Source organism: Salvia miltiorrhiza, chromosome 4 (genome assembly GCF_028751815.1).
Source record: "Salvia miltiorrhiza cultivar Shanhuang (shh) chromosome 4, IMPLAD_Smil_shh, whole genome shotgun sequence".
NCBI lineage: Eukaryota > Viridiplantae > Streptophyta > Magnoliopsida > Lamiales > Lamiaceae > Salvia > Salvia miltiorrhiza.
The window spans coordinates 55,342,366-55,354,361 of record NC_080390.1 but is presented as its reverse complement, the minus strand read 5'-3'; the positions used below and the strand labels follow the sequence as shown (position 1 = coordinate 55,354,361).

At 38.1% G+C, this 11,996-nt stretch overlaps 2 protein-coding genes across 2 annotated transcripts; one reads left to right on the top strand and one right to left on the bottom strand.

Annotated features, from left to right (window-relative positions):
- Positions 1-4,935: 4,935 nt before the first annotated feature.
- Positions 4,936-8,664, top strand: LOC131020865 (protein NLP2-like). Its single transcript, XM_057949910.1, has 5 exons — positions 4,936-5,112; positions 5,207-6,095; positions 6,657-6,704; positions 6,786-7,548; positions 7,627-8,664. The coding sequence occupies exons 2-5, from the start codon at positions 5,415-5,417 to the stop codon at positions 8,487-8,489; spliced, it is 2,355 nt and encodes a 784-aa protein (XP_057805893.1). The 5' UTR covers positions 4,936-5,112; positions 5,207-5,414; the 3' UTR covers positions 8,490-8,664.
- On the bottom strand, positions 8,603-11,493 carry LOC131020866 (probable serine/threonine-protein kinase PIX13). The gene is made up of 6 exons (XM_057949911.1): positions 11,135-11,493; positions 10,745-11,052; positions 10,514-10,649; positions 9,698-9,840; positions 9,402-9,525; positions 8,603-9,313 (listed from the first exon to the last, which is right to left on the bottom strand). The coding sequence occupies exons 1-6, from the start codon at positions 11,199-11,201 to the stop codon at positions 8,868-8,870; spliced, it is 1,224 nt and encodes a 407-aa protein (XP_057805894.1). The 5' UTR covers positions 11,202-11,493; the 3' UTR covers positions 8,603-8,867.
- Positions 11,494-11,996: the final 503 nt, after the last annotated feature.

Here is an 11,996-nt window from a genome sequence, read left to right as displayed (position 1 = left end):
GATCATTCATTTGATTATCCACCAACTACACCAACTATAAAATAGTTTCATCTTCATATTAATGCTACTATTTACATTAGAGCTATTTTATATAATATAAAAAAATTATAATTTTTTTTCTTAATATAATATTCTAAAAAATGTAAATTATTATTTTTATTTTTACTATTTTAATTAAGTAGATAATAATAAAACTAGTTAAGGCCCTCCTATACCAATAAAAGTAACGGATGGAAGTATTGTACAAGACGACGGCGGAGACGATGGCTGTTTCGTCGTACGTGACGCCGTGATGAGCCTGTGATGAGGCTCGCGTGATGAGCCTGTGATGAGCCTCGCATTTTTGAATTAGGCCCTTGAGCATCTCAATGCTCTCGTCTCTTCCGCATCCCTTTCTAAATCGCCACATCCCTTTCTATGTATGTATTTTCTCGAAAAGCCACATCCCTTTCTATGTATAGTAATTATTAATTAACAAGCTAGAATTAGAATAAAAAGAAATGCTAAATACACCAACGACTTTCACATCATATATCAAGTACAAATTCTGCCTCAAATACACACTTGAAATGCAATTCTTGCACACTTGAAATGCAATTCTTGCAATACATCTTACCAGTCTCCTCTTGCAAGAGCCGGTTTTAAAATGTTGGCAACGTCGTGACCATTTCCATTCCGTGCACACATAATTATAGTATGCAGCTCGTCGATGAATAAGATCACTTTACCTTTACTTCGTCGGACTTCCTCCAACAAATATTTCATCCTTATTTCATCATCCTTATTTCAAATTGCCCGCGATATATTGTTCCAGCAAGCAAACGATTCACTGCAGTTTGTTTGACATCGAAATAATAATGTAACAAATTGCTTATTATATGTTTGGAAATATTTATAAACTATGAAATGTAATAATTGAATTATCATAAATAAATAAAAACAAAGAAGTATAGGAGCTATAGATTGTCGTTTCATTCATATTATCGAAAGAAATTAAATCAAATTAATTAGTACCCTTCTTCCTTTGAGCTTATTCGGAACTGAGCCTTGTGCAATTTTGATTGCTAGCCCTTCAACAATGGCAGTTTTGCCGACGCCGGCGTCGCCGACGAGGCAAGGGTTACTCTTCCGTCTCTTCAACAAGGCATCTATGACTATGAGTTGCTCCATCTCCTTCTCTCTTCCAATTACCGCCTCCAGCTCTCCCTGAATTCAACAAACACTTAATTTTAATTTCATCGCCAAATCTTAAATAAAATGCATCACTAAATTAAATCTAAAAAAATACATACCCTCTCAGCCATCAAAGTCAGGTCATTTGCATAATTCTGCAGTAGGCTCCCAAATAATTGCTTGAATATCTCCATCTTATGACAAAAGAAGAGTCGTATTATTCTAGACTCGAATCATATCTCAAGCTTATTTTATCAAACAAACATGCTTCATCTTATGGTACTAACATTTTCTTAATTACCTAAATTAATTTTTTTTTAAACAGTTTCTTACCTGGAACTATTTAAATAAGACGTGAAGTTATGTGTGTGCATGAGATATAAGCAATAGTATAATACTATATACTTTCTGGTGTAAAATTAATTCTTATACGGTGGAGAGATAGTCAAAGTTATTACAAAGCGTTTGATAAAATAAATTTTTAAACAACTTATAATAATTATAAAAATAAGATTCAATAACTTATTAACTTATAAGCTCCTCGAAACGTGAGTTGATCAATCTTAATTTAGTTTTTCGTAATTTTATAAACAACAATTATTTTACAAAAACAACTTTTTTATAAATAAACACTTGTCGCGTAAGATATTAGTGTTTCCTCGTAAGCAACAAATAAAACTGGGCTTGCTGTTTTTTCTTAATTCCCACTAACATTGCAAAGTGCGTATAAGATCAGAAGATATAAATAAAAGTAGAAAGATTAAGATTGTACCTAATTCCCTATTAATATTTATGGCGTACGTGGAAAGGAGCTGGACGTGACAATCTAATTAACGACAATTTCAACTCCGACCCAACTAATTCAACATAATTTAAAAAATATATGGACGGGGTAAATTAAAATAAAAACACATCTTATAATAAAAAATAGAAATTATTTTCATCTCTGAGATCATCAAATTTTGCAGTTGATTTATCACTTTGTTAAATTAATTTATAGTTCTAAATTCGAATCTCACATATAACGAAAATTTTAATTTTAAAAATTCAGATATTTACACAACAAATTCATATGTATTTTACGTTACATTCATAGTATTCATTTTAAGCTTTTAGCTTAGCCGTATTTTTTATTTTAAGAGATGTTTTTAGCTTAGCTCATCTCTCAGCTCTCTCTCAATATGTATATATGAGTTGCTAGTCTTACAATAGATCAGTGTAGCATATCAATTAATATATGAATGCTTCAATTTAAAAAATACACATATATTTCATCTGTCCCGTTAAATTAGTCATTTATCGTTTTCAAAATGTAGTTCACTTTTTTAATTTAAATTGTCTTAAAAGAATTGCTAGGATAATTTTATTTAATATTTATAACAATAGTGTATATATATATATATATATATATATGGAGCAATAAATAAGGATAAAATAAAATGATTGTATAGTAATGTTTTTATAGAATATTAAATATATCTTTTAAATCTGTATGAAACATTATTACTATATTAAGGAGTGCAGAACCGATCACCTACCCACCGTGGGCAAGCATAACGTGCCCACCATTGAGTGAAAAAAGTATTACTATATGATTGATTAATACATATGTTGGTTGTGAGGGCAACTTAGAGTGGAGACGCGGCTAACTGAGGCCGCAGTTAGTAAATGGGGATCAGAGGGGGCGTCGCTTTTGGCCCTCCACGAATTTGAGAGTCACTTTGATGCTTACATTAATTACTGTATATATCAATTTTTATTTTTATTTTTCTTCCAATATTATACACGTATATCTACTATTCCAATCTGACCTTTTAAACAAAAAAGATGAAATTCCTTCCAGAAATCAGTGGAGTGGTTGACGTCATGATCGTGCGACTTAAAAGTAACTCATAATTATGATTTAATGAAATTCTAATTACTCCTTAGATAATTAGACCGGCCGCACTATATAGTTAGATTTTATTAAGAAATTTTTTATTTTTCGTTAAATTAATACATTCTACGAGTAAATTATTGATTTGATGATCGAAATAAAATGACTTGCTCGCGACTGTTCAGACGAATTCTTAATCCTCACACTACTTGTGGATCTTCAATAGATCATTTCTCTATATGTATATATGGATGTGTTAAAATAAAAAACTTCTCTTAAACTTATTCGATGAATTCAAGATATTGAGTTTGAGTCCTATATAAAAAATTTGAAATTCAAACTTTACACAACGATCTATCCAAAGTACTGAGTTCGAATTTCATATCAATTTTTTTGAAATTCAGACATTTACACAACGAATTCAGACGCATTCTACATGATTCAGGCGTTTGCATTACCATTGTCAGAATATTAAATCTGAACTGTTAGATTATGAATATATCAATTGTGTAAATTTGTTCCTAGTTTATATTATAAGAATTACTTACAATCTATCCACTCTCTTCGTATATAAATAAGATATGTTATGAAATTAAATACTTATTTATTACAAATGAATTAATTGAACTACTTAAATCTACAATCAAGAACTACATTAAATAACAAAACAAATGAAAATACAACCTACACGATTCAGCAAAGTGAGGAATTCAACGTAGATTTTCACAATATAAGAACAATAATTGATCATATATATCTTATACATGCATACTTAAACTCATTTAATCCGTTCTCAATATATAAATAAGTACTCACAAATAAAAAAAATGTATATGTAATTTATGTAAGTAACAATTAAATAGAGGGAGAGGGTGTTTGAATAGAAGGGCCAGAAAAGAAGGGTTAGTAGATGCAGCAAATTATATGCAGCCTCCCCGAGCCGAAGAAGACGATTAACTATGTCTCTAACCTAGTTTCCGCGCGCATCTATTAATTACTCCTTTAACCTAATTAGCTACACGCATAATTATTAATTATTTTTAAAATAAAAATAAAATAAAAATTAAAGTGTGGCCGAGTGAGTTTTTTTTTTTTTTTTTTTTAAATTTTCTATTTTCCGAATATTCTGACCTAATAATTGGCGGGAGGTGATTGCGTAAGCATCAACAATATACTATACTAAATTAGAATAATATTATTGGCTGGTAGAGACCACCTCACCTATCAAGACTTGCCGATCGAGTTTGATAAGTCCACTTTGTGCGTGACGTCACATTAAATAATGTTTTCTTCAAAATTAAAGAATCTTTTCGTATATACATTATACAACACGCCCACACCCACACCCACACCCACACCTGGAGATAGATCCAATAATCACAAAAATAAAAATACTTAAATTCTTAAAAATAATAATTTATTTAAATATTTTGGTTCAAATTTAAAAATGATTTAATTTTATTGTTTTATCCACATTATTCTTTTTTCTGTAATTTTTTAATATATTTTTCAATTTTTACTATTTTTATAATTTTTATATTTAAAAATAATAAAATTAAACAAAATATAAAAAAAATTATAAAAAAATTACAATGTGGAGAAAAACAATAACTAAATTCTTTTTTATTTTAAGCCAAAATTTTAATTGTATTTTTAAAAATATTTAACTATTTTTTAACCTGACATATTTTATCCAAACAGTATTATTGGAATTTGATTAACTAGATTTAATTAAAAGTCTAAGTGCATTAACTAGAAAAAACACAAACATGATCATATATAATGTTGTATGTATTAGCTTCATATTTAAGAGAACCACTGTTGGTGGGCCCCAAATGCATTGCTTATTAGCTTCTGAATAAAAAGAGATTCCCACACCTCCCCATTAATCCATTATATTCTTACAATCTCACTTTTCCCCATCATTAACTGTATCATTTTCCTCTTCTTCTTCTTCTTCCTCTTCTTCTTCTTCTTCTTCTTCTTCTCAGAGAGAGAGAAAATTAATGGTTGTATTACTGAACTTTTTGCTGTGGATGATGGACTCATTAGAATTATGAGAGGTAAATAACACTATACAATATACATCACTGGTTTTTATTTTTATTTTTCTCATTTTCTCATCAATATATATCATGCGTTAATTTGTAATTACAGCTGGAAATAACTCGCCATTGATGATGTTTGGCGCGCGCGTGATCGGTTTCTGGAAGATGATGGAAAGCAATCCTCCATGGAAGCTGCTCTTCCTCTTCTTAATATTCAGGCTGCTTCTCTGCTTCGGATCCTGATTTTCTCTTCATGTATTTTTTCTCGAATCCATAGATACATAGATGTGAATGAATCCAGTTATTAAATCTCAGCCATGGCGGATGGCGCCTTGTCACCTAATATCTCCGACAGCGCCATAGATTTCGATCTCATACACGAACTCTTCCTCGATGGATTCTGGTTAGAGGCCAATAGCTATCAACAACAACATCATCGTCAACCTCAACAACAACAAGAATATTTCTCTAAACCAATTTTCTTTCCACATCCAACAATGGATGAAAGTCTCTCCAGCCATGGAAACTGCGTGAAGCAGAGGCTGGCGCAAGCCATCAATTTCCTCAAAGAGTCGATGCGAGACGAGGATGTCCTCGTGCAGATCTGGATTCCGGTGAAGAAGCAAGGGCGGCAGGTGCTGACGGCGAGCAACCAGCCGTTTTCGCTGCACCCGAGCTGCAAGGATCTGGCGAGCTACAGGGATGCCTGCCTGAGCTATCACCTGGTGGCGGACGACGACGACGACGAGTTGGTCGGCTTGCTCGGCCGCGTGTTCCTCCGGAGGCTGCCCGAGTGGACCCCGGACGTGCGATTCTTCCGGAGGGAGGAGTATCCGCGCGTCGGCCACGCGCAGAAATGCAACGTGAGGGCCTCCCTCGCCCTCCCGTTGCTCGAGCACGGCGGCGGCGGCGCTTGCCTGGGGGTGCTCGAGCTCGTCTCGACTCATCGGAAGCTCGACTTCCACCCCGAGCTCCACAACGTCTGCAAGGCTCTCGAGGTTGTTGTTTTTCTGTAATGAAATACACGAGCTATACTCAAATTTTTTATTTATTTTTTTTTTTGGTTTTTACGAAATCTATTTTTTTTTTATCAAAAAATACATAAATTTTTACTTTTTTAAGAATTTGACGTGGGACTGAAGTTCGATAACTAATAATTTGATTGTCTAGAGTTCGATGGGTGATCTAAAGGTACCGTTGAAAAGCTCTCGACATTATCTTTTTAATGATACTTACATTGTTGGGTTTGATCACTGAAAAGTGGTTGGAAAATGGCATAAAAGTTTATGTCGTGAAACTTTATGTCTTTTATCCGACCATTTTCAGTGACAGAAACCCAACAATATTGGTATCGTTATATAGTTATCATCAAGAGGTTTTTAATAATACCTTTAAATTGCCAATCTGACTCCAGACAACCAAGTTATTATTTAGCCAATTTTTGGACTTCAGGCTAAATTCCAAAAAAATAGATTTAGTTAATTTGGATATAGTTAGTGCATTTATAGGCAATTTAAATCTTTTACTTATATAATCTTTAGAATTGTTTTCTAGTGCAGGCAGTTGATTTGAAGAGTTCCAACATTGTGAGTTCTTACAATGTGGAGGTAATTTAACAAGCTCTTTATCCTTTACATATTGATACATCAAAGCCTTCTCATTTCTCAACCACACATGTTTTGTATCAGGAGCGCGACGGCTCCTACCGAGGCGCTCTGGCGGAGATCCGGGGCGCTATGAGGTTCGCCTGCAGCGCGTACAAGCTGCCCCTGGCGCAGGTGTGGGCGTCGTGTCTCCACCAGGGCAGGGGCGGCTGCAGGCATTCCGATGAGAACTATGCGCGCTGTGTCTCAACCATCGACTCAGCCTGCTGCGTTGCTGATGCACGAGCCCGTGGCTTCCACGAGGCGTGCTCACAGCACCACCTGCTGAGGGGCGAGGGCGTTCCTGGGAAGGCGTTCCTCACGAACCAGCCGTGCTTCGCTGAGGACATAACGGCCTTCAGCAAAACAGAGTATCCCCTGTCACATCATGCCAGGGTGTTTGATCTGTGTGCCTCTGCAGCCATACGCCTGCGAAGCGTGTGCAACGAGGCAACTGATTTCGTCTTGGAGTTCTTCCTGCCACCGGATTGCAGAGGTGCTCGAGATCAGATGCTGATGCTCCACTCCCTCTCCTCTGTTATACAAGAGATGTGCCAGAGCTTGAGAGTGATCACAGATGAAGAGCTGCTTCAAGAAACCTCTGCTGCTAAGTTAGATGAAGGAGGTTCTGTTCCTTTGGAAATTCAGCAGGATTCTGGGCCAAGAACAAGTAATGAGTCCTTGAGCTTTGGGAATCACTCTAAAAAACGCGAAAGGAAGCATAAACGGAGCGAGAAGGCGATCAGCTTGGAAGTTCTTAGGCAGCATTTTGCTGGGAGCTTAAAAGAAGCAGCCAAAAGCATTGGAGGTATGGCTGCATCCCTTTACCTATGATTAGGCTTTAGAGCAAGTTTGTGTATCAATTTGATTGCTTTTCCTGTTTCAGTTTGCCCAACTACCTTGAAAAGAGTATGCAGACGTCATGGGATCACGCGGTGGCCTTCACGAAAGATCAAGAAAGTAGGCCACTCGTTGAGGAAGCTTCAGCTCGTGATTGATTCGGTCCAGGATGGTGAGGGTCCCATTCAACTCAGTTCCTTCTACAACAACTTCCCACATCTTGTGTCACCAAATGTAGCCGGAGCTAGCAACCCCTCGTCGGCTTCAAAGGCGAGCACCGGTGATTTTGAGCAGGGGAAGAGCCCAGCTGAGGGGAACTTGTTGCCTGATGCCACCACTTCCTCCTCCTCTGGCAGTCACACCTCAAGTTCCAGCTACTGTTGTTCCACCGGTGTGAAGCAGTCATCTTTCCCCGTCAATGGCTCCAGCCGCGTGGATGCTTTACCCAATGGAGGGGTGCTGAAGAAAGCAAGGAGTGATGCGGAGTTGCATGGGAAAGGCAAGGAGAAGACTAAGCCTATGATAAGATCATACAGCCACAGGCTTCTGAGTGAAGGCCCTGCTGCTGTTGGAGCTTCGCCCGTGCCAATGAATGGAAACCGAGCAAATCATGAGGGCGCTTTTAGAGCAAGAGTTGCCTTTGGGGAAGAGAAGATCCGGCTTAGCCTGCAGCCGCACTGGGACTTCAAGCATCTACGCGAAGAGATCTTTGCGCGTTTCAGCATAGACAATGTGGCTGGTGTTAGCTTGAAGTATCTTGATGATGATGCAGAGTGGGTGCTTCTGACTTGTGATGATGATCTTGAGGAATGCAGGGATATACACAGATCTTCGAAGAGCCCGACGATTAAACTGTCTGTGAATCATCCCAATCTTGGAAGCTCATTTGGTAGTGATGGGGTATACTAGAGTGGCTTTTGCCATCAAATTCTATTTGATGTGTTGTTGATGAAGTGAAGGCCATATGTTTGTTTGTTTTTCTTCTTTTTTTTTGCTTCTTTGCAATATGTAAAGGCTAAGTATACCACAATATGTGCAGTATGTTATAAACAGGACAAAAATAAAGGCTTCTTTCCTTTTACAATCTTCTGTGTTTTCTGCATAAACACCATTCAACAATGAGTCCTACTCTGCTTCTATGATTCAAAAAAATAGAAGTGCTGCTTTGTCTGTTAAACTAATGAACTAACTCTACATCAAGCAAATCTTGAATCCATGACACATTCTCTCCCCTTAAAACTTGTACAACTACAAGAACTCAAAGAGCACTCTCGCCACGCAGAGCAATTAGGCGCGTGGTGGGAGTGGATAGGCTCGATTCACCTCCTGCCTCGGGTGGTTCTGGGAACGATGCTGCAGATGCTGTGGCACGCGTCTATCGGCTCCCTGGTAGCTGGAATGCACCCTAGGCTGCCTAGGCCTCTCCTTCGCGGTGTCAATCTCTTCGAGCGTCTCGACAATCTCCTGCATCGAGGGCCTGTTTTTGGGGTCACTCTCAATACAATTGAGAGCAAGGTGGGCTATCTGCAATGCAGATCTTGAAGGATATCTCCCTTCCAAATGTGAATCCATCACCCCCTTCAACTTCCTCCTGTCTTGCAAGCTGGGCTTGATCCAATCAACCAGATTGTGCTGTTTTGGTGGCCGGTTCGTGTCGAGGGCACGAAGCCCCGTCAGCATCTCCACCAGCACCACACCAAAGCCGTAGACGTCGCTCTTCACATACAAATGCCCTGCAACATAATGTATGTTGATCAAGAAAACATGCCTATTTTTTTTTTTTTTTTTGTGTATGTGCAAAGATTTAGCAATGTCATCTACCTGTCGCGACGTACTCGGGCGCAGCATAGCCGTACGTCCCCATAACCTGCGTGGAGACGTGCGACTTGCTCGCTGTGGGCCCCATTTTTGCCAGCCCGAAATCGGATAACTTGGCGTGGTACGTCTGATCAGTGAACAAGAAAACCACAACACAATCATCAATCTCATAGACATAGAGTAGGGGGGCTCCAGCACCCCCAACCAATTTTTGATCTTATATTAGCACCCCTGAACTATTTTTTCTGCGTTCGCCCCTGTATAGACATGAATGTGAAGAAATCGGAGCGAGAGATTACCCCGTCGAGCAAGATGTTGGAGGCCTTGAAGTCTCTGTAGATGACTTTCCGATCAGATGCGTGCAAGAATGCGAGGCCGCGAGCTGCTCCGATCAATATCTTGAGCCTGGTTTCCCACGGCAGCGGCTGAACAGCAGCACCCCCTAAATTAATCATCACCACCAATTTTCCATCACATCTTCCAATTTTTTATTAGGGTTATTCGCGTTAAAATACACCAACTCGTATGACCGTTGTAATTTTATCGCAATTGGAATTTTTTTTCCCGCAAAAAATTAATGCCTACATTGTAACTCGATGGCATAGATTTTCCTAACCAAAACGACGTCGTTCTGATTAGTGCAGTGCGTGCCAACAAAGTTGATGTTCAAAACCAAAAATCGAATAAAGTTTGTGTAAATAATTTAAGGTTGTTAGCATCTAAATACACTAATTTTGGGGTAGTCTAATTTTGCACATGAACTTCAAAGGGAGTTAGAAAAAATACATGAACTTTAATGTATAGTAATTTTGCCACAAATTCAATTTTCGCTCAAATTAAAACTGACGTGGCAAGTCGAAATATCGATGTGCACTCATTGGACGTTTTAGAAAATGACATCATATAGGACATCTTTAAAACTATCGCATAAAACATTTTTAAACCTGAAAATTGTAGGATTTTTTTATGGAGTTCGAGTGTATAGAAATTGAATTTATGATAAAACTGATTTTTTTTACTCGTAAAATTATGTGTAAAATTAAACTACCCGAAATTGGTGTATTCAGACGCCGATAACCCAACAATTTATCAAACAAAATGAATGAATCCCTTACTTCCAAATAGATGATTTTCTAGGCTGCCTTTCTGCATGAACTCATACACAAGCAACAGCTCCTTCTCATCCCAACAGTAGCCCAGCAGCTTAACGAGATTCCGATGCGACAGTTTCCCCAGAAAATTCACCTCCGACTGCACTCACACAATAACTCTTAATCAATCACTCCCTCCAAAATTTAAATCCTAATAAATAAATTTAGAATTAAATAAAGAAGGCAATTAATTACCTGCCATTCTTGAAATCCCTGCAAGCTCTCAGGATTCAGCTTCTTCACCGCGACGACCGTCGTCGATCCGTTCCTGGAGTCGAGCCAGCCTTTGTACACCTTCCCAAACCCACCCTCTCCCACAACCGTATCGCTTCGGAAGTTTCTAGTAGCCGCCCGAAGCTCCGCGAACGTGAAGATCCGCAGGCTCGGGTGCGGCAGCATCTGCGCTCTCGGGCTCGGGCTCCCGCCCGCCCCCCAGAACCCGCTGCTGCCGCTCGACGACGCCGTCGTCGCCGTCGTCGCCGTCGTCGTCTGCGACACCGCCACTGCGCCACAATTAACATTTTAAGTTATTACTCAAAGAGAAGAAAAACACACTCACGCTCTAACCCTCTGGGTGACTCGAACCTGAGCTGAGCTGCCCCGTCGCGTCGGGGCTTTGATCGACGGACTTAGAACTCCAGCAGATTCCCATCTCCGCCGTTGATCGGAAATGCAAATTTATTCTTCTCTTCTTGATTATGTATTGGATTAAAAACGAGTGCTAAATTTATTGATCGAGTTAGTGGCTTAATTTGGATGTGGGTTGAAACGCAGTTGCGAGTTCCCACCAACGGTTTGGCCTATTTTAGTAATGCTAAAATCATGATGGCGGCCGAAGACGATGAGCGATATTGATAATGGACGGAGTCATGGCGTTTGCATTTATAAAATTATTTAAAAAATAAAAATTAGAAAAATGAGGTTAGGTCAAAGAGCGTGTAGCTCCGACTTTGAATAGCGACGTAGTCAAATGCCCATTTCTTCATCGCAATGAATTTCACTACTAATATTTCCAAAAAAAAAAGCCTCCGAAATCACTCAATCTTTCACATTTTGTAGCCCGAACTATACTCTACCTATTATTACTTAATTTCAAAATTCTTTAGCTCAACAACTGTAGCATTGACAAAATATTTTCTCTATTTCAAATTTTTTCGTTTACTTTTGTGATTTGATTGATGGTCCAAATTTTCAAAACATTTGGGTATTTTTCTTACAAAGTTGTAACTAGTTTGGGTTTGTGATTGTGTGGTCGGTCCTCTTGTACAAGTGTGAGTAAATACTTTTGGATTAAATTTTTGCGGATGTGTAATTATAATTTCTAGAGTTTGAATGCTCAAACTGGATTTTAGCTACACTACAACAAAATGTTTGGATAGTGTCATAATTTTTGAACAATTATCATCCAAAAGTTTCATTAAAAAAATATGAATAATTATTATGTTTG

Bases quoted from the DNA above. Each gene is read 5' to 3' on its own strand.
- LOC131020866 (XM_057949911.1), bottom strand. From the start codon at position 11,201: ATGGGAATCTGCTGGAGTTCTAAGTCCGTCGATCAAAGCCCCGACGCG. The intron at 11,053-11,134 runs GTTCGAGTCACC...ATTGTGGCGCAG, and splicing joins GACGGGGCAGCTCAGCTCAG to TGGCGGTGTCGCAGACGACG. The intron at 9,314-9,401 runs GTAGATGACATT...ATTATGTTGCAG, and splicing joins GCCCGAGTACGTCGCGACAG to GGCATTTGTATGTGAAGAGC.
- LOC131020865 (XM_057949910.1), top strand. From the start codon at position 5,415: ATGGCGGATGGCGCCTTGTCACCTAATATCTCCGACAGCGCCATAGAT. The intron at 6,096-6,656 runs GTTGTTGTTTTT...TTTCTAGTGCAG, and splicing joins ACGTCTGCAAGGCTCTCGAG to GCAGTTGATTTGAAGAGTTC. The intron at 6,705-6,785 runs GTAATTTAACAA...GTTTTGTATCAG, and splicing joins TGAGTTCTTACAATGTGGAG to GAGCGCGACGGCTCCTACCG.